The sequence below is a fragment of the Vipera berus genome (assembly GCF_964194415.1).
Source record: "Vipera berus genome assembly, chromosome: 1".
Lineage (NCBI taxonomy): Eukaryota > Metazoa > Chordata > Lepidosauria > Squamata > Viperidae > Vipera > Vipera berus.
The window spans coordinates 160,275,473-160,302,223 of NC_138202.1; the positions used below are offsets into that span (position 1 = coordinate 160,275,473).

General features: G+C 41.9%; 1 protein-coding gene across 2 annotated transcripts; it reads right to left on the reverse strand.

The window, feature by feature from the left end:
- Positions 1–507: 507 nt before the first annotated feature.
- SP3 (Sp3 transcription factor) lies at positions 508–26,751 on the reverse strand. Of its 2 annotated transcripts, XM_081332450.1 has the most exons (7): positions 26,257–26,751; positions 25,683–25,831; positions 25,310–25,411; positions 13,263–14,619; positions 2,992–3,184; positions 2,477–2,673; positions 508–2,242 (listed from the first exon to the last, which is right to left on the reverse strand). In XM_081332450.1, the coding sequence occupies exons 1-7, from the start codon at positions 26,261–26,263 to the stop codon at positions 1,926–1,928; spliced, it is 2,322 nt and encodes a 773-aa protein (XP_081188576.1). In that variant the 5' UTR covers positions 26,264–26,751; the 3' UTR covers positions 508–1,925. The 2 variants fall into 2 exon arrangements, with proteins under 2 accessions (XP_081188576.1, XP_081188575.1); XM_081332449.1 differs by lacking the exon at positions 26,257–26,751 and having other exon boundaries at positions 25,683–26,096.

The following is a 26,751-nucleotide window of genomic DNA, read 5'->3' on the forward strand; positions in this document are numbered from 1 at the left end:
GCTCTAAACCAGGGGTGTCAAACTGGAGGACTGCGGCCGAATGTATCACGGCCAGGCCACACCCACCCCAGCTCCACAAAGGCAAAAAACATCACGATACATCACGTGTCGTGATCGCGTTTGACACCTGTGCTCTAAACAAAGGATAGTCACTTGGTGTGGTACTTCCAAAAGGATGCCTGCTGGACCACCAGCCTTCCTTTCTTTCCAAGTGTAGGCCCTGACATCAAAATTGTGTGTAAAGAAATCCAAATCAATGGTAATATATCCAATCAGATCCCTCAAAATACATCGGAAAAAATACACATAGCTGTCTTTGAGAACTGCACATTTCTTGAATGAAATGGCATAAAGGAAGAATTATACTGGTCTATTGGTGAACAATGAAGTGTCCAAGGTTTGTTGTGCAGAGAAATGGTAAAAAGGAACACCATCTGCCTCTATGAATTTCAATGAGTCATTTGTCATTTTTAAACAATTAAGGCCAAAAAAACCAGGAATCCCAAGTCAAAAGGAAAAAAAATAGTGTTTTATTAACTACCACACTGTTATAATACACTTTTAAACGTACAATAAGGTAGCCTTTAAATTTGAGGTGGTCTGAACAAATGAACAGATTTCCAAATGTTTGTAAATAGTGAACGATTGCAATTATTGTACTTTTTTTTTGTAAAACGGGTAGAGCACTTACAGCCTTGGCTATGCAAATTAAGAGTGTACATTTTTTATAGTTGAAAATATAAACAGTAATTAAAAAATAAAAAAAAATCAGCTTAATAAAAAACATATATGTTTATCAGTTAAATGTACTGGATACATACAATTTAAGGGAAGCATAAAAGAAAGATGTGGATATTTAAATGCAGCTCAACTAACCAAAGCTTGGCAGAAAAAAGCATTGTAAAACCCTTATTCCACTATCACTAATATTAATATGGACTATTGTCCCTATGGAAATGATTTTCTATTATTTGCATTTGTATATGTGTGTCTGTGTCTGAGTGCTTATGTGTCTTTTTTTTTTACTGATAATTTACATGATGGCTTTTAAGGCCCTGGCAGACAGATGTATTTGGAGACAAGGTTAGATAAAAATTGCAATTGACATGGATAGCCTTAAATTTTTGGTCCTCCACTATTCAAGATAAGGTTATCTTTATTTTTGTTTCATCACCCAAAATGCAGCAACTTTTTTTTATTTAAGCCTTGAATAATTTTAAACATCGGTTATATTGCCCAAATTAGTTAAAGAATATTATTAACAAGACATTATTTTGGCAAAATTAAACTTTAAACATGGCTTTTCAACAGGATTTAAAAGGTGACTATCCCTAGAGCTCCATGTTAAAATGTAATTTTCAAAATCTTACAAGAGTAATGCTTAAAATATTGTACATAGTTAACCTAATTAAAATAATTAGCTTCAAAATGACAACTTGATGAGCTAAGTAAAGCCTATACAATGAAACATTTGCTTGGAAACTTGATTTGTCAGTTATGCATAATAAAAATTCCAGTCAAGAAAATTACAAAATTTCTTTTATCATAACATGATTTCTTTCACCAATCAACTTTTATCTTACAATAGATAAATACCAACATGTTCTCATTTTTACACTAAACCACAAAGGATTGATGCATTTGATTAGACTACCATTTCCATTGTTAAATTTCTTTTTATACAAGTTGGTAAAATTTAATCTCTTCTAGATTCCAAAAGTACCTACAAAACTCATGCAATTTTACCATTTTAATATACTATGGAATATCATACAAAGTAAGGCATTTCAGTGTCATGTATAACCAAGTTACTGTCAATCCAAAAATTTTTGCACATCAATAAAAAGATATCTAAGAACTTAGGAACAATATTCTTCTCACTACTGTATAAAAATAACCACAATTAATAGGTATTTTGTGTATATTTATTCCATTGTCTCATTTCCGGAAACGGTAACAAGCTGTAAAGGTATTTCAGCATTGGTAAGAATATCTTGATTGCTGGTGCCAGATGTGTTAACAGTCCCTATCCCTGAAACAGAACCTTGTTGAATATTAGCAAGGATGAGCGTTGTTCCGCCCGCCGTAATCAAAGTATCCTCTGGTGTTGCTTCGACCGATGCAAGCACTGTACTGCTAGCATGAATAGCTTTTTTATTCTGATGGGTTTTAATGTGTTTGGCAAGATGATCACTTCTCATGAAGCGCTTGGAACATTCTGGACAGACAAATTTCTTTTCACCTGTTCAACATATTGAAAAAAGAAGTTTCACACCAAAGCACACGTAACCTTCACACAGCTGAAATTTGAAACTCTTGACAGCTCTTCCTTTTCTTTAAATAGAAAATCACATATGACTTATAAGTACTGCTAAAGATGTTTAAATGACATTTTTAACGACTAACCGGTGCTTTAAATTCCCACCCATACACCAAAAGAAATAAGTAAAAAAAATAGAGAAAGAGATTGGGTCACCTGTGTGTGTTCTTCTGTGTCGCTGTAGCTCATCGCTACGGGTAAACCTTTTCCCACAAAACATCCACGTACAAATAAACGGACGCTCTCCAGAATGCCAACGAAGATGAGCTCTCAAATGTGATGTCTTTCCGTAGACTTTCCCACAGCCTGGTATGTGACAGATGTGTTGTTTCTTTTTCCCCAAATTGGTGCCTCTGTTAAAACAGGCAATGAAACAAACATTGCTCAAAACACTGACGTCAAGACAGGTTGCATCTTATACTGAACTGCGAGAAAATGCGCTCGTGTACCTCAGCATAGACGTACAGTGATTGAGGGTATTAACTAGCTCAGGAGCAGCATGAGCCGTCACCGCTGAATCGAATGACACGTCCTTCAATCTGTCATGGGCACCGAAAGAGCAAGGTGCACGGATTTCCCACAGATACAGGTGCTCAGTTTGATGATCACTCTCACTTTTGCCTCATTTATTTTAAGGATGTTTGCTACACAATGAGACAAGAAATGCCTACCTTCCACCGCCTTCTTTACAATTGGGGCAAGTGCAAGCTACCCTTCGCAATCTTTTTCCTTCCTGGTGTGGCTGGTCCCCTTCCTCGTCTACCACTTGCACTCGCAAGTGTGTCAGGTCATTGGTATTCAGTGTAGAATCACCACCCAGCTGCCATTCCTCTGGATCAGGCTCCTCTTCTTTGATCCTAATATCTAAAAGGTTGGGGGGGGGGGGGTTGGGGATATTGCAGATCAACAATCAGTCCCATTACACAGAAAGGAAAAAAAACTGTGAAGGTCTTAAGCCTTAAAAAAATGTTCGTTATCTGTTTATCCTATCTTACCAATCGATCCATTCCAATCTCAGAATGCCACATAGCAATTTATGTACTTTTATTCATAAGCTCTTCTCTATTGAACAGCCATTCTCTATGCCTGTTACTCGTCCCAGCTTCTGCCAACCTAGCAGTTCGAAAGCACGTAAAAAATGCAAGCAGAAAAATAGGGACCACTACGGTGGGAAGGTAACAGCGTTCCGTGCGCCTTTGGCATCTAGTCATGCCAGCCACATAACCACGGAGAAGTCCTCGGACAAGCGCTGGCTCTTCGGCTTTGAAACGGAGATGAGCACCAGCCCCTAGAGTCAGAAACGACTAGCACGCATGTGCGGGGGAACCTTTACCTTTACCGAAAATCCACATCTAGCTTCACATGTCAAATCAACTAAGCATGCTTTTAAGAACACCACTAAACACGTTACAAACAAAAGCAATATTTTTTCTAGCTAGAAAGGGTAAAAGTAGCCTTTTTTTAAAAAAAAGGGGGGGCTTCTCAATGTAATGTAAAGAATTCTGTTGAAACTAGAAAGAAGATTTTAAAATGTGAAAATGATGTTTCAAGAATGCTTTAAAAAGCAACAAACCCTTGCGAATCATTCTCTTGGGCTGGGAGCTTAGCTGATGTGTAGCTGTCTAAACAGCTCAAGCAGACGTTTCATACCAAGTAACGATAACGATAAAACTGACACATTAAAAACACACCCACAAATTGCAAAGATTAAGAAATTAAAACAAATGACTGGTCATTGTAAACCAGTACAATAACGGTACGTTTGCTGGAGGGTTTCTGCAGCTACGTGTGCAAGTGGGATGGCCGCACCAGCGCGCAAGCCAAACTTCACATCTGTTCAAAAAAGAACATGCTTCCTGTCCTTGGATCAGCTCTAGCTGGCCACAACTATTTAACTGTCCTTCCCTCCTTATCTTCAGAGCTACATGAAAGCTCAGCAAAAAACTATGCCAGTCCTGATGCAGTGTTGAGTGTTTTAGCGCTGCCATTTACTCTAAATGGGAAGCCTTAAGAAGCCTATATATGGAAGCAGCATTCTTCCCACACACAGCAAAGCCAGGCCAAGGAAAGGTAATATTCTAATATGCCAAAGGAAGGGGGGGGGATCCTTAAATGCCAAGGGAAAGCTTTCAAAAGAAACAGAGCCAATACCAATTAAATACAAAGGTGTTTTTTTAAAAAAAAAAACAAACAAATCTTAAGTATTCACTTACATTACATTTATAGTACTGTTTTAGCATCCAAACTATGATTAGCCTATTTTTCCCCCCTAATAATATCCATCTTTATATTTGCCAGCAGTATCAAGGATATTTTAATACACTTAATTTATCTTGACATTTAATAGCCTTAAGTTGCCGCAATATGACATATGTACCTATGAAGAGGAACTTTTGTTGAGGAAGATTAACATTACAAACCTGTGAAGGGTTGCAAGCGTAACTTGTAAAAACAAAAAAAGACAATCTAACTGCCATTGATATTTAAGAAACACATGTTAAATTATTGTCCTTGCTGGACAAATTTCATATTCAGTACAAACAAGAACCAAACATATTTTTCAAGAAGATTATTTAGCACACATACATCCAGAGACTGAGAATTTCCCACAGAACATATTTTACAATTTGTCATTGGTATTAAAGATGGATGGTTGAGGAAGCTACATATTTCATATAATATAAAAATCCATTTACATGAATGAGATCATCTGTCACCATGGATAGAGGTATCAATAGTACGCTGGTGATACTCAACTTTATATTTCCATACCTGGTGACCCAAGTGATGCTGTTCCTACCTTCTTATACTGTAGTACTTGGAGAATGTAGGCACTGAATCGGGGACAACAGACTATGATTGACCTTAACAAGGCTGAGTGGCTTTGGGTACACAGAGCTTCAAGATCTGGCTCTTTGACATCTTTAGTTCTGGGTGGGGTTGCACTACACCAGGGGCTAGGCAACCTTGGCTCTTTTATGACTTGTGGACTTCAATTCCCAGAATTCCTGAGCCAGCCATGCTGGCTCAGTTGAAGTCCACAAGTCATAAAAGAGCCAAGGTTGCCTACCCTTGCACTACACTATTCAGACCAAGTTTGCAACTCAGGGATTCTCTCCTGGACCCATGTCTCCTGCTCCAAGAGTGGGTGGCAGCTGTGGCTAGGAAAGCCTTTGCACAACATTGATTTCTGCACCAGCTGCAGCCTTTCCTGGATCAGGACTCCCTGCACTCAAGTCAGTACAGTCCTAGTCATCTCTCGTCTGGACTACTGCAATGCACTGTACCTGGCAGCTTCAACTAGTGCATGAGCAGTCTTTGGATCCCCTAGAACGGCCCATGTTACACCGCCGCTCCGTGAGCTGCACTGGTTGCCATTTTTCCCCCCCTGATGCAGTTCAAGGTATTATGACGTTTAAAGCCCTCTGTGGCGTGGGTCCAGGATCCTTGATGAACTGTCTCATCCCACTTAGCAGGCCCGTCCCAATCGTGCCGGCCGGCCAAGGAGGCCTACTGCAGATTTCATTGGTCAAGGAACTCCAGCTGGCAGAATCCAGGAGAAGGGCTGCCCTAGCGCTAACCGCCTGGGACATCCTGCTCACTGGGGCAGTCTGCCCCCCACTCTCCTGCCTTTCCACAAGAGCCTGAAGACCTGGCTCTGCCGGTTGGCCTGGGGGCCTAATGGAACAGAACCACACTGGAGGTGGCTATTAGACCCCCACGTGTGTCTCTCCCCCCCCCCCCCACCCAATGCATCCTGTTCTCTTCCTGGCCATCTTCTAGTTCATTTTGCTGCGCTTCATTTTGATTGCTTCATTATTTTACTATTGTTACATTTACATTTTTTTTAAATTTTATGTTCTACTGTTGTAAATTGCCCAGAGTGGCACCATAGTGAGATGGGTAGCAAACAAATGTAATAATAAAATAAATAAATAAATAAATAAATATTACTCAACTCCCAAGTGTGTAAAAACCACCATATACTAGAAACACGCACAAGATTACCTCTATTTTGCCTTTCAAAGTGTACTTCAAGCTTCCAAATTTGAGTAAAAAACAGGCTCCCAAGCTATAAAGCAAAGGCAACAAACAGGCAGCTTTGCTCAGCTGCAACTCCCGTGGACCTCTATCGTATCTTCCGTCTCATAATTTTAAAAAAGCCAGTAGGAAATAGTCATACGCCCCACCCCATCCCCTCCGTCTCTGAGTTACAAAGGGAAGATGCCACCTTTACTCAATGCCTTCCTTTACTTTTCTGATGAACATTTTTTGGGAGGGCTTTTGCCCCACCAAATTCTTCTGTCATTTTATACCATGTGCCTATAAACTGAAGTCCAGCTCATTTTTTCTCCATGTTCATCAACACAGCAATCTCTCCCAGCCAGAATGAGTAAATCACTCAAACCAGCAGATCTTTCACAGTGTAATCTATGAGTCTTTACTCAGAAGCAAGTTCTACTCTGTTCAACAGAATTTATTCCCAGCTAAGGGGGCATACATAGGACTGTTATCTTGAACAACATTGATACAGATCCATTTGGTTTCAATTCTCTTTGCCCCAAATATTACTTTTCAGAAAACCAAAGAATCATTTATGCTTTCACATGCATGCAAAAGAATGCTAATTCTCTGTTCCTACCACAGCAGCATGCAATACGTGTTCAGGAATTGTGATCTCATGACAATCCAGAAATACTGAGATGTTGAGGCTAGCCAAGCAAAGCAACATCTGAGAAACAATTGTTTTAGCATCTTGATTCACAAGACAAATTGCTCCATAAGCACACCCTCCCCAAAATGATAAAATATAAATATTTTATATTTTCAAATAATTCTGAAAAATTGGAATTCTTACTGAAATATAAGTTTGGTAGCATTTGGCTAATTCAGATATATCTTCAAGTGTTCCTTTATAAAAGCATTAAAATTTCAACTAGCAAGAAACATACATGGAGCTCCCACAAATTTGAGTCCTTTCTTAGATTATTTCATTACTATATCCTGACTCATTAAAACTAAATGTATTTGTACAAAGTGGCTGAATATATAAGTATATTTACATTAAAACTACAAATATATTTTATCATCAGAAACAGAAAAATGGATCTGAAATATAAGAATTATGTAAAGTCATGTTTGTTAAAGGACTATTTCAAGTGAAAATTCATTTGGTCTACTCAGCTGTCAAACATGATTGATAAAATTTTGGAGGATGAAGGCAACCTATTCAAACATTGAGAAACCCATTAAGATTCAGCCTGCATGAAAAAGTTATATTACAATTGATAGTCATATGTCAATATAAGAAACATTTATTAATTAATAATAATTACTGGCTACCATTCTAAATACAGTATGAATTCTTTGCTTTCTTGTCTTTCAGTTTCTCTTAGAATATAATTTAAAAAGCTCAACTATCTTTTTAAGAACAGTATACAAATATGTCAGAAGCTACCAATATTGATAAAAAAATATCCCCTGTACCAGGAAAGATATTTTTCATCTTCTCTCCCCATCAGTATTCTTGAACAGGTCTGGATGCAGAAGGGTTATAAGGAAGAGAGGGAACATATTCTATTCCTTTAGCCATGATCATAACTGGATATCACTCAATATATATATATTTTTAAGGTAGATGTACAATATTCAAGATAGGCAGTTTACTACAAGTAATAAAATACATTTTAAGTTGTTTCTTCTGTTCAATCATGTCCAAATCTCAGAAACTGCCTGGACAAGTCCCTGCAGTTTTCTTGGCAAGGTTTTTCAGAAGCCATTTGCCATTGCCTTCTTTCTAGGGCTGAGAGAACCTGACTGGCCCAAGGTCACCCAGCTCGCTTTGTGCGTAAGGTGAGATTAAAACTCATGGTCTTCCTGGTTTCTAGTCTGATGCCCTGACTACTACGTCAAACTGGTTCTCTGGTATGGTTAGAAAACCTAGATAATTTAAAAAGTGCGTTTTTGAAAGCTTTTGAGTCAATGTGATTAATCAATAATCCTGTTTCTAGACCAAACATTCTTCAGTTTCGACTTCTGGTGGCGACGCGACGTCGAAAGACAGCCGTTTTCGGGCTGCCCGCTCCGCAGCTGTGTTTTTCCATCGTAAACAGCGCCAATCAGCTGTTTAGATGGATTTGAAGCCCCCTCCTCGGGAGAAGAGGAGGGGGTGAGGCCCCAGGTAGGGGTTGAGCTCTCTGGGGCCGCCTGAGCTGAGAGCTAGGGCGGCTGAAAGATGAGCCCCCCCGAAGCCTGGGTTGCTCCGAGCTGCGCAGCGCCTCTGCTCTGGGATTCTTGGAGCAGAGCCAGGCGTTAGCAACCACCCCTGCCAAAAGGAAATACTTTTGATTATCAAGATGCAGGCAGAGCGGTACAGGAGGTCAAGGTGAAGTGGACTCTTTATCTTTACTCTCTAGCTCAATGGATTTTATAGCTTTAAAGTGAAAGTGCGTAATAAGTGAAAGTGGGGGAAGATGGCGGCTAAAACTTCTAAAGCTCTTCGGAATGCGGGGTCTTCCCTGGTGCAAGAGACCTCACTGCAAGCTTTGCTTCCTCCTGCATCTCCCCCGGTATTGACGCTTAAGGATTTACAAGATGCTCTTGGAAAGCACGCACAACTGATGTCTGATATGATGGATGAAAAGTGGAAAAAGCTGGAGGAGAAATTGGAGAAGAAAATGGAGGAGAAAATGGAGAAATTGGAGAAGAAGATGGAAGAGAAGCTGAGAGCAATGAGGGTGGACATTTTGTCTATGGTTGAATCCGTAGCTGAATGTGTGCTACAGCTGGATATAAAAGTGGAGGATCTCAGTCAAAAGAACTCTATATTAGAAGCAAAGGTATTAGAAAATGAAAATATAAGGGATAAAATGGACGAAGAATTGAGCCTTGTTCAGTATAATCAGATGCAGAATGCTATTAGAATTAGGGGTTTAAAGGAGAATGGTAAAGAAGATCTAAAGCAGCTGATTTCTGAGGCTCTGGAAGGGGTACTGGGCCAACCAGCATCTGAAATTGAGGGAAATATGGACAAAGTTTTTCGTGTAAATTCATGGATTGCAAGACAGAGGAAGTTACCCAGAGATGTGGTGGTCTATTTTACAAAGAGAGTAATTAGAGATGAAGTCATTCAAGCTGCTTATGATACTAATTTGGTAGTGGCTGAGCAAGAAGTTTTGGTTTTAAAAGAGATTCCTCCGAAGATCTTAAGGAGAAGGAAAGATTTCGCATTTCTAGTACAGGAACTTAAGAAACGTGATATTAAGTTCAGATGGGAGATTCCAGTTGGGTTGGTGACAACGCACGAAGGTAAAAGACATCGTTTGGTTACTGTGGCTCAGGCACGTGATTTTTATAGTAATGTGTTAAAAGCAACCCCCCTATCATTTTTGGAAGCTGCAAAAGGATACGGTGTGGGAAAGTTTCAAGATGTTGCAGATAGACAGACAGTGGACAATGGTGTTGGAGGGGATCAAGCTACAGTCTCATCGGTTGCTGCAGGAGGCCAGAAGATGACGCGTGCCGCCCTAAGAAGAGCGAGACGAGAGCAAGAGCAAGACCAGCGGAAAGTTATGGAATCTTCAAAGTGTGCTTACAATGAAGATGTAGGAGGAGAGCGGTCTAAAGAAGTTTTGGGGGTCATGACAGAGGTGCTCCAAAAGTTTTGGGGTGTTAAGATTGCTGATTAAATTTTTAGATTAGAATGTCAATGGAGTAAAATTATTATAGAGGAGAAAGAAAGTTTTTTTTCTTTTTTTTTAATATTTTATACAATTTAAGATTGATGTTATTTGCTTGCTAGAAAAGTATATTAGGGTTATGGACTTAAAGTATGTGTTGAACTAAGAGTGGGTATGTAAACTCCTAATTAACAACAAGTTGTCTTAGAGATTGCCTAAAATTTTTTTTTATATATACTCTTTTTATTTGAACTTTTATTTGAACTTAAGGATGATTTGGAACTGTGAGACATTTGGCGTGATATATGCAAGAACTATTTTTGACTATAGTTTAGTTTGGTTGGAGATTATTAAGATTAATAGAGATAAGCGCTTTTGGTGCGTAACTGAGAATTTGTTTGGAAATTAGAGAAAGGTGGGAGAATGCAAATAGCAGGTGAAAGTTTTTTTTTTCTTTTCTCAATTTATTTTGAGTAAAGATCTTTTTCTGTTTTCCTCTTTTTCTTTTCTACTTTATTTGTAATATTAATATTGTTTGTACTCATTTTATATGAGCTAGAGAGAGATAGAATTTATAGTTTATTGTTGATAATATAGGGGTGTTTATGTTTGTTTTTTGATTTTATGCCCTGTATTTAGCTCTGGGAAGTCGGGGGGGGGGAGTGGGGGAGAGGGATAGGGGTGGGGGAGGGGGGGATTAAAGTCAAAATGTATTGTAAAACTTTTTAAATAAAAAAAAACATTCTTCAGTTTCAGGCTTCCAAATAATGGCCCATAGGACTAAGAAGGTGGAGAATCTGCATTACTTCCCAAAATCATATATTGACAGAAATCACATCCTTATCTCTTGCCCCCTGGATTCCTATCTTTTTAACAGGGAACAATGAAGGACTAAGCAGAATGACGATTATAATGGTTTATTTGTATCAGTACCAATCAGAAGTCAAGCAACCATTTGTCTGAAATGGTATAGGTTTCCTGCCTGAGCAGGGGTTGCACTAGATGACCTCCAAGATCCCGTCCATCATCATCATCATCATTATTATTAAAAATGTATTAAGGAAACCTGGCCAAAGATAGTAATTTCCTTCTTCATGCAATCTACTCAAAAAAGAAAAAAGAAAAATATCCTTGTATGCATTCCTATGGGAAAAAAATGTTTAATCTTATTTTAAGATGGATTTCACAGTTCTCATTTCCCCGTTCCCCAAAGCACTTTCATATTTGTGTTTACTGCTTCCCATATGAAGTAAACCCAAATTTGCAGACTCAAAAGAAATAGACAAAAATTCAGTAAAGGGCAATCTGGAAAAGAGTGGGAAAGGACAAAAAAAATATTTGTACCTCTCTTAATATCTTTCACGTCTGCTTCTTCTGGACTACAGCTGAATCACTCCATTTGGTTATAGCCTATACCACAGGTCTGCAACCCGCGGCTCCAGAGCCTCATGCGGCTCTTTCAGCTGTCTCCTGCGGCTCCCAGTCCTCTGCCATGTGCAGTCCCCCCCCAAAAGAAGTGGGACTAAAAAAGTTCAACCAATCAATTCAAATATGCAGGGTAGGTGCATATCTCGCCTTGGCTCCACTCTTCAGTCAAACCCTGTTCTGCGCATGTGCGTATGTACGCGCATGCGCACACATTTTTTGCGGCTCCCAGTTTTTCCTTTTGTGAGGGAACCGGTTCCGATTTCACTGTTTCAGGTTGCTGACCCCTGGCCTATACAATAGTTGCCATTCAAACTTATATTGCAACTTCTATATACAGGCGCTGCTTTAAGATTTGGTATCTTAAAGTATCCTGCAAAACTATCATAGCATCTTCTTTTCCAAAGTGCTTTCTACAATTCACCAACAGCTGAACAGGAGATTGGTAGGAGCAAACTAGGTGATTGGTGGTTTGTTGGGAAAGTTCTAATGCTATCTCTTTAGAGCAGGGGTCTTCAAACTCGGCCCTTTTATGACTCATGGACTTCAACTCCCAGAATTTCTCAGCCAGGCATGCTGGCTGAGGAATTCTGGGAGTTGAAGTCCATGAGTCATAAAAGGGCCGAGTTTGAAGACCCCTGCTTTAGAGGGATATGTGTGCACACTTGACCCTAGGAAAGAGGAGATATATATATATATATATATATATATATATATATATATATATATATATATATATATATATATATATATATATATATATATATATATATATATATATATATATATATATATATATATATATATATATATATATATATATATATATATATATATATATATATCTCCTCTTTCCTAGGGTCAAGTGTGCACACATATTGTCCATAATAAAAATGTGTGGCATGTAACCCTCCAGATAAAAGATTATTCCATTTTAAATGAGAATGCAGCAGAAGCAGATCAAAAGACTATGTAGTCCATCATCCTGTTTGCGACAGAAGCCAATAGTATAGCTCAAAAAGAGGATATGAATGCAACAGTCCACTTCCACTTTTATTCTGCATGACGTATTTCCAGAATCCTGAGGACATACAATATATAACCACCATAACTAGCAGTCACTGATACGTTCATTGACAAAACATAATTAAATTAAATTAAATTAAATTAAAAAGCTATCTGCTGGCAAAGCAAATAGCACAATTCAAGTATTACACGTAACAATTATTATTGCCTGCCCAAGTCTTCCACCACTGAGCTTCATCTCATGACACTAGTTTGTATTATTGGGAGACAGGAAAAAACTTTCTTCACATCTCACAGTGCTTTAAAAATAATACATATTCCCCTTAATTTTTTCCCCCATAAAATAATTACCAAGCCCACATATCAGAGCACTGTTTGTGAAACCCCTCGTTTTCAAAATAAATTTGCCAAGTGGTTTCATAAAATGAGGTTAAGAGAAAAACACATCTGGACTTTCTGTTTCAGAACCAATTTTAGTGTTTCAGTTCTAAAATCAATTTATGCTGTTAACAGCTTGTTTTTGTTTTAAACCTATCCAAAATGACATGAGCTAATGGACTATGGGTGTCCAAATCTGGTATCAAAATCCTTTGGAATCCAAAATTTGGAAAATATAATTTTAAAAACGTCAACTTGACAAATCACCAATTCGTTTAACCAAGAAAAAAACATCAGAATTTTTCGCTGTATGAAGTGAAATGTATTTTGGCAGCTGAAATAATTTGTTTCTCCTAAATGGCAACATCAAGTTTTGTGCGCTTCAATAATTATGATTAATTTTACCATAATTCAAAGCATTAGTTTTACAATACCTGCAGGACTGTCAGCATTGTCTCCAGGATGCAGCTGAATACCTCCAGAGTCTATAGAATTTATTGTAACTGTTTGTAGGTTTGGCAACTGAGCAGTACTTAGACTAACAGGAGACGAAGTCAAGGCCCCACCTGTTCCAACTTGACCAAGAGTGAGGGTCTGCACAGGGGTCAATGTGATTTGTTGGCCAGGAGCATTTTGAAGCTGCAAATTCTGCAAGTTCTGCACTCCTTGGACTTGAAATGTTTGCCAAGTTATTTGCCCAGTTGGGGTCACTGTCTGTGCCTGGATTAAAAAAGTTCCAGGATTCAATTGAAGCTGAAGATTCTGCAAAGCCTGTTGTGATATACTTTGGGTGGCTTGCACACCATGGATTGTCTGTTGCGCAATACCTTGTACAATCTGAGCCTGACTCGTAGTTTGTTGAGATTCTTGAAGCTGTATATGTTGTACAATAGGCTGTGCTGTTGAGACCTGAATATTCTGGGCCTGTGTCTCCTCCGAGACAGATGTTTGGATGTAATTTCCCTGAAGATCTGAACTATGGACCTGCCCACTAGTAGAGGGCAAACTGTTTGAATTTTGTTCTAATATACTAGTATTGTCTATGGTTACAGGCAGTTGTTGTGAGGATGACGATGTTGGCACAAATAAGTCTGTATCAGTGGCTGTTTCCGTCATTTCAGGAGAAACCTGTTCTGCAGTCCTATCAGAAGTGTCCGAATTATCCATTGCCTGTGCAGTGCTTATCAAGTGTCCATCGGCATTAATGCCTGCAGTCATGGTTTGAGAACCACTTAGTCCCAGAGAATCTAGATCAACACTATTGATGGGAACAAATGCAATGTTTCCTGGCAGTCCAAGAGGAACATTAGCAACTACCTGTGCTTGCCCAGGAAAAGATGAACCACCAATTGTAACCCCTTGGACTTGGCCAGTCTGTGATAAAATATTCTGGATGTTACTAGAGGATGTTCCAGAGGCAATAATGGTTTGATTGGAGCCAGGAATGATCTGAATTTGACCAGTTTCTTGATTCACACTACCATTATCCGAAGAGGCTGCAAAACCAAGCTGAACCTGCTGACCATCAGCTGTCTGTATCTGGGGTATTACTTGATACTGGACATTGGACACAGTGCCATTTGATGAATCCGAACCAGGTGCAACAGAAAATATCTGTTGATTCTGCAGACTCTGAAGAGGAAGAACGTATTGTCCACTTGAAGTTACTGTGGCAGCCCCTGGGATCTGCACTATATTGCCAGCTTCATCTTTAATAGTTGTGGGTGTAGCAGACAATACCTCCCATCTATTTGGCGTTCCTGCTAACTGTACAGAGGCCAAATCTCCTGTCTAAACAAAAGCAAAAACAAAAAATCAAATTTAAACGTCTGTGCAAACTACAGATGAGCAATACATTACTTGCACATACCTAGTAGGCCAAATAGTTCAACCTTAGTGCCATATAAAGTTACATGGGGAAAAAAAATCAATTGTTCTCCACAGACAGAAATCTTTCTTCCATTGTTGTTTTAAATACTTTATAATCATTCATTCCTTACATTAATCTAAATTCTGAACTGTTAATTGTAGAACAGCACCTATAACAGGCAAGTAGCTACTTATGTATTTTATGTATTTTTCCTGCTTTTGCTTAACTTAGTATACTGTTTGTTTAAACAATGGGTTCTTAAAAAGAAACTAGTTCCAAAATTGTGCATTTAGATACATATATTTGAATAACTGAAGAACAAGAAATAGAACTTGACTTGTTATGCCAGCATGCAAACAAGACAATCCTATCAATTCAGCCTCTTCATTTTTACATGTCAGTAAGTGTAATTAGAAAAATGTCTATTATATACTAATTCCTACTTTAGCTGAACTAGAAAACTATAATCAACAGCTCTGGAACATTAAACCATAGTTTGAGGGTAGTTTGATAACTTGTCAGGTTCTGAGGTTGTTAATCATAATTTCTCAATTAAAATAAAAAGGAAACTATCATTAGCAAGATACATCCTATTTGTTTATCAACTTGTCCCAAAGTGGATCCCAAAATTTATTCATCTCTTGTGTTAACAAGTTATGACTGCTTACATTAAGAAACAGAAGAGGTCTTTTCTTTGACATTACCTCTGATATGAACAGTTTGACCTGACGGAAGTAATTCTATACAAATATGCATATATCAGGGTATTGCCTATCCCAAAGTTTCTTAGCCACATCTATGGTGTATTGGATGTCCCTCTTTATAAAACTTTTTCAATTCAGACTTTATTAATGCATACAGTGCTTACTTGCACATGTAGCTCCTTAGCAAAAATACATTTGAAGCAATAAAATGCTGACCTTTACATTTTCAAAACATCAGTATGTTTTAAGACAGATGCATAATGAAAAAATGGTTTACACAGTCATTAAAAGTGATAGTGATTTGTTTTTGGAGATTAAGAAATATATGATTAAGAAATATATGATTTGGAGATTAAGAAATATATATTAAGAGCCTTGGTGGAGCAGTGGGCTAATGCCTCCTTAAGTAACACCAGCTGCCTGCAATTAGTGCAGGTTCGCGTCCCACCAGGCTCAAGGTTGACTCAGCCTTCCATCCTTCCGAGGTAGGTAAAATGAGGACCCAGATTGTTGGGGGCAATTAAGCTGACTTTGTAATAATGCCGCTTGGGGTGTGTGTGAAAGCCCTAATAAGCAGGCATATACATAGAATGAAGGCTACTGCTAAGCTTGTAAGCCGCCCTGAGTCTTCGGAGAAGGGCGGGATATAAATGGAATTAAAATAAAAATAAAAAAAAATGATTCAGGAACCTACAAGAGAATCACAGCTATACTGATACTTATAATAGATACTTATAATTTAAGCTAAAATTACATTGCATAAATAGCAGCAATAAGTACTTTCCACCCACACCAAGGGCACTGTCAGCCTGAATAAGGGCACTGGAAATCAAGGTATTTCAGTTTATAACTCTCAACTGCAGATCTTAATCATTCTAGCTTTCTTCCCCCTCAAAACACAAAGCTCTATAAATTAAGGAAATTTCAGATAACACTACACACAGCCTACTCTTTTCTGCTGGTCACAAAATTCACAAGGAAGAAAAATGAACAAATCTAACGCAATAACATCTTCGGTCCTTTTTTAATACTAGCTGCTGCATTTATAAGAATGCAAGATGGGTACAAAAGACGCAGCCACTATAACTTAGCTATTAAAAATGTTTTGGAGAAATTTTGAAAATAGGAGTTTTCCTCCTTACAGTTTACATTATTAATCATCTCCCACTTAAGTAACTCTCCAAAGATTATCTATGCCCAACCTTGGAAATGATACGTGATTTCTAGTCTTGGCCTTACAGGTGTATATTTCTTCTGAACTAAAATGTGCTTATATTTTTCCTTTGCATGAATCTTCCCGCATGGTTATTTTTAAAATATTTGATGTACAAAGCCAAAGAAGCATAAGGAACAACAGAGCTTCTCTCTGTCCCTCTCTCATGCTCTGGGCAGAGTTTCAAAAACTGAAATGACAGTCTCTCTTTCCTTTAAAGTCTGAAAGGTATCTTCATACATGTGGCAACCAGGAGCAGGGTTGTACAGCTCTATGATTTCTATATAGTCAGATTCTATTATTTATTTTATTTATTTTATTTTATTAGACTTATATACCGCCCTTCTCCCGTAGGACTAAGGGCGGTTCACAAGGTTTTTAAAAACAATACAACAAATTACAAAACTTAAAAACAATTAAAAAGATTACAATTGATTATAATTGAAATAAAACCCCAATTAAAATACAATTAAAATCCCAATTAATATTCTCAGTCCAGGCCAGAGAGCTCAGAGCCAGGTCTTCAGGTCCCGGCGGAATGAGCGAAGGTCAGGGGCAGTCCTAAGTTCTACAGGCAGCTGGTTCCAAAGGGCCAGCGCACCCACAGACAAGGCTCTCCCCCTGTGTATAGTCCGCCGGAAATCTTTTACCGGCGGCACCCTGAGAAGACCCTCCCTGTGGGAGCGCACAGGACGAAGGGAGCTTGATGCCAGCAGCAGGTGTTCCCTCAGATATCCCGGACCCAAGCCATTTAGGGTTTTATAGGTCATCACCAGCACCTTGAATCTCACCCGGAGGGCAACCGGAAGCCAATGCAGCTCGCGGAGTAGAGGTGTTACATGGGAGTATTGGGAAACCCCCATCACAACCCGCGCGACTGCATTCTGCACCAGCTGGAGCCTCCGAGTGGTCTTCAAGGGCAGCCCCATGTAGAGAGCGTTGCAGTAGTCCAATCGGGAGGTCATGAGCGCATGAGTGACTGTGCGCAAGATACACATCTTCCAAGATTCTTATGATCTTACTGAAAATGTTTTTAACTACTTCTAACTTTTCTGAAATGCTAAAGTTGCACACCTGTAGCTATTTTCCTCCCCAGGGGTTTCCTGAAACTTCAGAATGTGGAAAGGGCATTTTAAAAAGGCACAGTAAAAATGTAGTTTTTTTAAAAAAGAAAAAACACCTACATTTCTCATTATGTTCATGCAATAAAAAACAACGGAAAGAACTCTTACATGTGTGAGATACCAATTCTTATTGGTTCCAAAATGTCGCTGGCAAGAATAGACCTCCTTAATTTTTTTCTTTTATGCAATCCATTCCATCATCTTTCAAAGTGTTTGAGGACCATCTAATATGTCAGGAGCTGGCAATGTGGCACTTGTGCACAGCATCACATAGATGGTCTCCACAGATGGGATCCCAAGAAATTCCAAAATTAAAAAAAAAAATTAAATTTGTTATCTATGGGCATTGCCATCTCAACTTTTGTTGGCATTTTTCTTGATCTGGAGCTCTCGCAGAAATGTGAATAAATCTTATGAGCAAGCTTGATTACTTCAAGTTCGGAATTACTGAAGTACTGTATGGTCAGTTCTAATGTTGTGTTCAAGATAAAATATGATATGTAAAAATAGTTATTAATTTTTTTATGCCACCCATCTGCCCTATAAGGTGACACTGAGCAGCTAAATAAATAAAAAGGAAAGGGAACTAGGTCACAGACTAATAAATGCAATTTGCATTTCAACACATCAGATAATAGGTAAATAAGGATATAAAAAAGGGACGTGGTGGCTCAGTGGGTTAGGACGCTGAGCTTGTCGATCAGAAGGTTGGCAGTTTGGCGGGTCGAATCCCGAGTGCTGCGTAACAGAGTGAGCGCCTGTTACTCGTCCCAGCTTCTGCCAACCTAGCAGTTCGAAAGCACGTAAAAATGCAAGTAGAAAAATAGGGACCACTACAGTGGGAAGGTAACAGCGTTCCGTGCGCCTTTGGCGTCTAGTCATGCCGGCCACATGACCACGGAGACGTCCTCGGACAAGCGCTGGCTCTTCGGCTTTGAAACGGAGATGAGCACCGGCCCCTAGAGTCGGAAACGACTAGCACGCATGTGCAGGGGAACCTTTACCTTTACCTTTAAGGATATAAAGGAAATGCATATTTGCCTTAGTAAAAACGTTCATAGAATTGGAAAGCAAAATACCGTATATACTTGAGTATAAGCCGAATTTTTCAGCCCACTTTTTGGGCTGAAAAATTCCACTTCGGCTTATACTCCAGTCAACAAAAAAACTTACCGAGGACTTGTGCGCGGCCGAGGCTTTGGTGCTTCCGGGATCGCGCGCACCTCTCCCAAGCCACCACCGTCCGGAGACCTGCCGAAGTTTGGGGAGGTTTGGGGAGGTGCGCGCGCACCTCCCCAAACCTCCCCAAACGTCGGCAGGTCTCCGGACCTCCGCGCCCTGCCTGCCTGCTTCTTTCCGCAGCGGAAAGAAGCAGGCAGGCAGGGCGCGGAGGTCCGGAGACCTCCCCAAACGTCGGCAGGTCTCCGGACCTCCGCGCCCTGCCTGCCTGCTTCTTTCCACAGCGGAAAGAAGCAGGCAGGCAGGGCGCGGAGGTCCGGAGACCTGCCAACGTTTGGGGAGGTTTGGGGAGGTGCCCAAACCTCCCCAAACTTCGGCAGGTCTCCGGACGGCGGCGGCTTGGGAGAGGTGCACGCGATCCTGGAAGCACCGAAGCCTCGGCCGCGCGCAAGTCCTCGGTAAGCTCCGGGCGGTCACTTGCTTCGCGTCTCCTGAGGGAAGGGGGGGCGACTGGAGCGGGCGTGTTTCCTCGCCTGCTGGGCGCCGCGATTTGCCCGGGGAACGCGCGGGCCCCGAATGGCAGCGTGGAGCGAGGAAGCGGACAGCCAGGGCTTCCCCGAGAGCCGCGGCCACACAGGGTATTCCTGTGTATTCAGGCTTGCAAAATGGCGGATCGAGCCTCTGCTGGCGGCAGAGGCTTGCAGAGCGCGGATCCAGCCTCCGCCGGCAGCGGAGGCTTGCAGAACGGCGGATCGGCTTATACTCGAGTCAATAACTTTTTCCAGTTTTGGGGGGTGAAATTGGGGGTCTCGGCTTATACTCAAGTCGGCTTATACTCAAGTATATACGGTAAAATGGTATTTATAGGTTAACAGTAGCAGCACACATCGGTCTGAACCCAGATTTCACATTCTATAACTAGAAGAGTATCTACTTGTAGGTCAGCAGGATCCGTCCTGCCAAAGGAAGCAGGTAACCGTTGCCAGTGTCTTCCACGTGCAGCTGGTTGACTTTCCTAAAATGTGTTTCATACACAAGTGTACAATTAAAACACTCTTTTGTCACAGCAACTGATCTAAAGTGACTTAACTTTTTCATTCCCTTCTCAATATGGCAGAACTCCTATTGTCAGCAAGTAACTAGCATTTTAAGCCACTCACAAAGAACACCTTAGCAATTTATGACGTTTTGTATAATAAAATGCCACAATTATGAAACGTTAGATTTTCATGGGGTTTTTTTCTTTAAAAAAAGCCTATTGTTTCTATTATTAGAGGCGGTAATGGATGTACAAGATCTGCTATAATTGTTGATAGGTAAAAGAGAGGTAAGAATGTGTATGGATATGGCATGAATGACCTAAGTACAAATTTCCTTTTGTCATTAACTTTCGTTTTCAAGAAGTCCTTCTATCCATTCAGTGCACCTTCCCTAATTCAAACATCATCCTGATCATATTTATATGGACTCTACATTACCACCACCAATGTCCCGAGCAACATAGCTGGAAGGAAAAATGGCAGGCATATTGCTTTCCTTTCATTATAGTCATCTTGATTCAGTACAGCAGCATATGCTCTCCTTCACTACTAGCAGCAGGAAACCAAGAAAGCTGCCACATACAAGGCTCTACTGCAGCTTTCCAACCAGTGGGCTACCAGGAGTATGCTCACACACTGAATACCTCACCCGAAGAGATGATGTGTTGTGGGTTGCAGGGTGGAGCCCAGCAACCAGAGTAACTTGTCAGGGTTCAAAACCAATGTTCCTTTTAAATAGCCACCCAAGGTCCATCTGTCTCAGAACATTTCCTTTTTGAGAGGGTTATTTTTAAAGTAAAGCCTTCCTAAAAGGCTGAAAATTATAGCTTTCCTTTTTCTAAAGACAACATGGCTATACCCTTCATAGTCCCCCAAGGCCACTTTTTTTTTGCATTATCTCCACTCTACCCTATTTCACATAGTTTCTTTTCTAAACTATCGTAAATGAGGGAATGAGTCTTGGGTTCACAGAAATTGGAGGAAAAATGATTCCATTTTTTTACTTAGTTGACTATTTATGCAATCAAAAAACTGTAATTAACTCTTAATTCAACCAATCAATATCCAAATGCAATATTTGATATATTCTGAACTGCATTAATTATTTGCTTAATTAATGGCTTTGGCTTAGCTTATTTGGAAAGAATTATCCATTCGTGTACAACTTACATTGTCTAGAAGGCAAAAATAGGCAAAAATGCTTTTGTGATTATTTTACAGAAGTACTTTCAAATAGTTAACCTAAGGGAATGTATTAAACCAGGGGTGTCAAACTGCCGGCCCACCCCATTGCCGGCAATGGCAAAACTGTCCCGATACACTGCACATCACATGATGTCACAAGTTTGACATGTTTATATTAAACAAATTGGTTCTACACTACATTGAACAATCTTATATCAACTCTGTTTCTGAGAATTAACATCAAGGTATCAGAAGCTACTTGAAACCAAAAACTTTAGCTTATATGAAGTATAAGAAAAGCACAGTTATTACTTGTAATGTCAGAACCTAAATCAAGTGCTTAACTCACACAAGATGCCAGTAATCATTATTTTGATAGTCATTTATTCTGGGGAATTTTAATTATGTGTTCTTACAAAGACATACTGGGTGGTCATTTGAAGACTGACAGTTTAAAGTCTTTACTATGGACAAGATTCCATAGTAAAGATTTAAGCAGTCAGTCTTCAACGATCCAATATGTCTTTGTAACAACACATAATTAAAATAGATACATGTTGCCACTATGTAATTGGGACAAGTGCATACAATTAAAATCTACAGTAAACATTATTAGATTTAACTCCCAAACTAAATGTATTTAATTAGAAGCAAATCCAATCAAGTTCAAATGAACTTTACTTTCTTATTAAGTGATTCTAAATCATAATGCAAAAAAGACTTTAAATACATTGATTATGGTATGTAAGTCATATACTGTCCTTCCCTTATTGATAACATTAATTAGAAATCAAATTTTCATTTGCAGGATGGGATGCTTCAGCCTACCCCACAGTACTCCTGGATCCAGCCCTAGATGGTGCCTGGCCCAAAAGTATGAATAACTTCATGTTCAACTTCCAAATGTACAAAAAGAACAGGGGTGGAGAAAATGGCACAGATGAGAAAAAACAATCACTACAGGAAGTAAACAACAGAATAAATGAAATATATGAATTACTTATGACAGAAAGCTAGACTATAACATAACTATATATACACACATATACATACATAGTGTGTGTGTAAATCAACAAAAATAAAGGCAGCAAAAGCAATTATAGCAAAATGTATAGAAACAATTTGACTAAAAAACATAAGCAATTAATGCAAGTACTATTATTTTTTCTAACACTCGGTAATTACACAAAGAAACAAAGTGAGCTGCTGTAAATGTGTATGCATTGTATTATATTAACATCACCCTTTTTACTAAATTCCCAAATGCCTTTCTATCAAAAAGAATACCATGCACCATAGCACACACATACACTTCAACCTGACTCAAATTATTTTTAAAAATGGAGATAAAATAAAATAACTCCATTAAAATATATCAGCAACACTGTCTGGAAACAACTAATTTAAATCTCTAATTCAGCAGTGGAGCAAGCATGCCCACAAAGGCCAATCGGGGCACAATTTGCATAGGGCACAAGCAGAATTCTGAGATGTAGACCAATAACTAGCACAGCTGTTTTAGAAACGAAGACATATGCTTCTTGTTTCCAGACACCTAGCAAAGGACACTTCACAAGAAAAAAAATATTTTAAAAAAATCAAGTCACCTTCAAGATGGTCTCAGCTCTTGATGACTTACATGGACATTCACAATTTTTTCATGAGTTATGGAAGTGATGTACCGCTGCTTTTTCTGGAATGCTTATTTTGATCCCCTAGTCAGCCTGCAGCCCTAGATTTCTCAGATGGTCTCTCATTCACCAAGATGAATCCTGGTTAGCTTTCTAAATTAGCGTAAGTTAACAACAGTCAAAGCAGGGTCTAAAGCAGAGCTGTCAAACTCACAACATCACATGACGTGTCGTGACGTATCATGACTTTTTTTCCATTGCCGGCATGGGGTGGGCACGGTTTCGGCAGGCCGGCAGTTTTACCCCCCTGGTCTAAAGAAAAGCATGTACCGCTATGATCAGGGACACCATTTGCAAGATCAGTCATAGTATACTATGCTGCTACCCACCGATGAAAGCTAGGCACACAACTCCAGAGCTGAATCTAGGAGCATGATCGGATTCCAAGCAGGTGTGTTTAACTGGCCTGAAAACCTGTCCACTGCTGATTGCATACCTGTTTCTCTAAACTTCTATGCGGGTTCTATTTTGGCTACTCAGAGACTGATTAATTTTTTAGTTTGATTTGTGCATTACAGATAGTCCTCAACTAACATCTGGTCATTAATGACCATTCAAATTTATGACAGACCTCCCCAGAACTACTTACAGCCTATTTCCAGAGTTACAATGGCCACACACATCCCTGCAGGCAGGTGACATTTTGGATACTTGGCAACTAGCTTATCTTTATGGCCATTCACAGCATTCCATGACCACGTAGCCAGGATCTGTGTCATTTTGTGCTGGTTTTCTGTAAATGACCATGGTAAGCGATGATCCTAACTTCAAATCTGATCGCATGATGCCTCAATTTACAACCGCAATGACTTACAACCATGGCAAACTCTTTTCCTGATTTTTTCTTCATGTACCTCTTTGCACCTTTTGGTCCTGAATTCACACAGTAAATTCCCAATTTTCTGCTTTAAAAGTCATAAGTAATTTTGTAGGCCAAGACCACTTTTAGGATGAAAACTTTCTATCATGCCAAAGAACCTCAATTCAGATTCTTCCGCTGCCTAAAAATGTGAGATCACACTGTGTTATTTTTTTCACTATGTCACATTTGGAAGGACGTGTATGAACATGTAAAACCAGCTTCATTCCAGGCACTAGCTCAATGAGGCTGCGGAGAAGTGATAAACTTGGAAGCATGTATTACTTTTCTGTTGTGCTCAGAAGATAATACTGTCTACTACATGAAGCTATTATGCTTAATCCATTAGTGCAGGGGTCCCCAATCCTCGGTCCATGGACCAGTACCGGGCTGCGGCATGCCAGCAACCGGGCTGCACAAACAAAGCCCCGTCCACGAGATGCAGGCAGCACACAAAACCACATACCCTCCAATCCACAGAAAAACCTCTGTCCATGGAATCGGTCCCTGGTGCCCAAAAGGTTGGGAACCTCTGCATTAGTGTATTTTTTAAGTTACAGCAAAGTTGATAATAACTTATAGTATAGTTACCCCATTTAACATACACCCTAAATAAAACTCAGAAACACGAAACTCAGAAAACTCAACAATGGTGCAGATTTTCATTCAAGGTAGTGTAGTGTAGTGTTCACCACAGTCTTTCAACATTAAAACCCTGCACTTCTGCTTTTTCTTACACAGCTAAATTCCTGAGACATGAACTAAACAAGTCATCCATCAAGAAAAGATCACACGTCAAATGTAATCCTCTCCTCATTCAAGTTGGCAAAACAAACTCTTTTTTTTTTCCCCAGGAGCCTTTCAGATGTTCCTAGTAACCTCAAGGACCGAAGCCCTCTGAAAGGAATCCCCAAAGGACATAAAGAGGCGAAAACATTAGGGGTAGGAGGTGGGGAAAAAAGTTCTGACTACTTTTTATCTCCCACCATCTGCAACCGCACACTGACCCAGCCCAGAAACGGCCTTCAAAAAGCAGCTCTCCGCTAGGGAGTACTGACTCCTTTTTTCAATCAGCCATTTTACTGCTTAAAGTGCATCCTGTCTTTCAGCCCAGCCTTCATTTTGTCTGACTGTGGGGTGCGCTGTGTGTTTGTGTGTGTGTGTGTGTGTGTGTGTGTGTGTGTGTGTGTGTGTGACAGCTGACGTCCAGGAAGAAAAAGGAGGGAAAAGAGGGCCGTTCGGTTTTTCCCGGGACAACCCCCCCCACTTTACCTCCCAGTTGCCGGGGAGGGGGGAGAGCCCGCAGTCTTCCCGCCTCTCTCCCGCCCGCCCCCCCCCACCCCCGCCGAGAAGCAGGGAAAGGCGCCGCGGCGAGGGGAAGTCCCAGCGCCGCCTCCTCCTCCCTCAGGGAGACCGGCTCCTCCTGGTGAGGCAGGGGAGCCTGGGGACCCCTCTCCGGCAGGTCGGCCTTGCGATCGTCCCTCCCCCGGGCGGGCGGGCAGTACGATGCGGTGTCTCCCCGTCCCTCCCCCCGGGCGGGCGGGCGATCTGCGCCGTCTCCTCTCTTCCCCCCCCCCTCCGGCAGGCCGTGCGAGCGCGGCGGGGCGGGCACTTACCGCTCCGGCAGATGGAGAAGCGGCGTCGTCCTCCTCCGGCGACGGCGGCCCGATCTTGCTGCAGGTAGCCGCCAACAGCGCCAGCGGCGACGGCTGGGTGTCCTAGGCGGAGGGCAGGCCGGGGACGGGGGAGAGAGAGAGAGAGAGATAGAGAGAGAGGAGCGGGAGGGGAGGTTAGAAGGGCGCCCGCCCGCCGGCCTTCTTTGCCGCCGCCGCCGCCTCCCTCCCCCTCCCCCTCCCCCTCCCTCCGGACAGCGCGCGCGGCGGCGGGGGCGCCTGTGAGTCCTGCGCTCGCGACGTGTCACCGGGCAGGACGGGGGGGGGGAAGAGAATCGCCGCGGGGGAGGGAGGAGACGTCGGGCTCCGCATTTACCTGGGTTGTTCCGGCTTCGTCAGAGGCGTCGGCCGAAGCGGCTGCCGCGGCCCCGTTTCCCTGCTGCAAATACTCCCCGTGGGGGCCGCCGCCGCCGCTGTCCACGTCCAAGGCAGCCATTTCCTCTTGTTTCACGGGCTTCTCGGGAGCTGCGGGCATAACGGGGAAGCGAAGGCGCGGGGGGGGGGAGGAGAGGAGAAAGGCGGAGGGAAGCGGGGAGTGTGTGGGGGGGGGTGGGCCGGTTGTCGGCGGCGGGGGAGGGGAGGGGAGTCACTGACTGGAGCGCTTGCCCCCTCCCTTCCCCATCGCCCCAGCGCTCCCTCCCGCGCAGAGGAGCCCGCCCTGCTCTCCTCCTCCTCCTCCCGCCCGCCAAGCGCAGCCCTCCTCCTCCTCCTCCCTCCGTGCTGCCGCCGCCGCCGCTGCCCCTGCCCCTCTTCTCCCTCCTCCCCCTGGCTCTGCTCCTCCTGCTGCTGCTGCTCAGTGCCGCTCGAGCCACACTCCCAAGCAGACGCCCGCCCGCCCGCCGGACCCGGGAGCGACAGCAGCAGGAGCCGCCGCTGGGGCCCGTACGTACCCGTCATGGCGTGGAGGAGCCAGCGGCGCCTTCTGCCGACTTGGCAGGCGGGGAGGGAGCGAGAGAGGCAGGAAGGAAGGAAGGAGAGCGAGCGAGCGCTGGCTGGCTGGCGGCAGGCGCTCTCTCTTCCCCCCCCCTCCCCTGCCCGACGCGCGCAGGCCCCGCTTGCGCCGCCGCCGCCGCTGCTGCTGCTGCTGCTGCCGCCGCTGCTGCCACTAAGGCGAGGCGGCCGCGGCCGCTGCCGGGGACATGCTTATGGTGCGCGCGGGCGGCGGCGGCAGTGGTGCTGCTGGTGGAGGTGGCGGCGGCGGCGGCCTGGAGCCCGCTCCGGGGTTTTCCCCTATTTTGATTGACGGTGCGAGGAAGCCGAAAGGTGGGGCTTGCAGCAAGGGAAGAGGGGGCCCGGCCGACTCCGCCGCCACCACCGCCGCCTTGCCCGCCAGCCCGGAATTTCCGCCTTCCCAGGACGCTCCCGTCAGCTGATTGGTTGCGGTC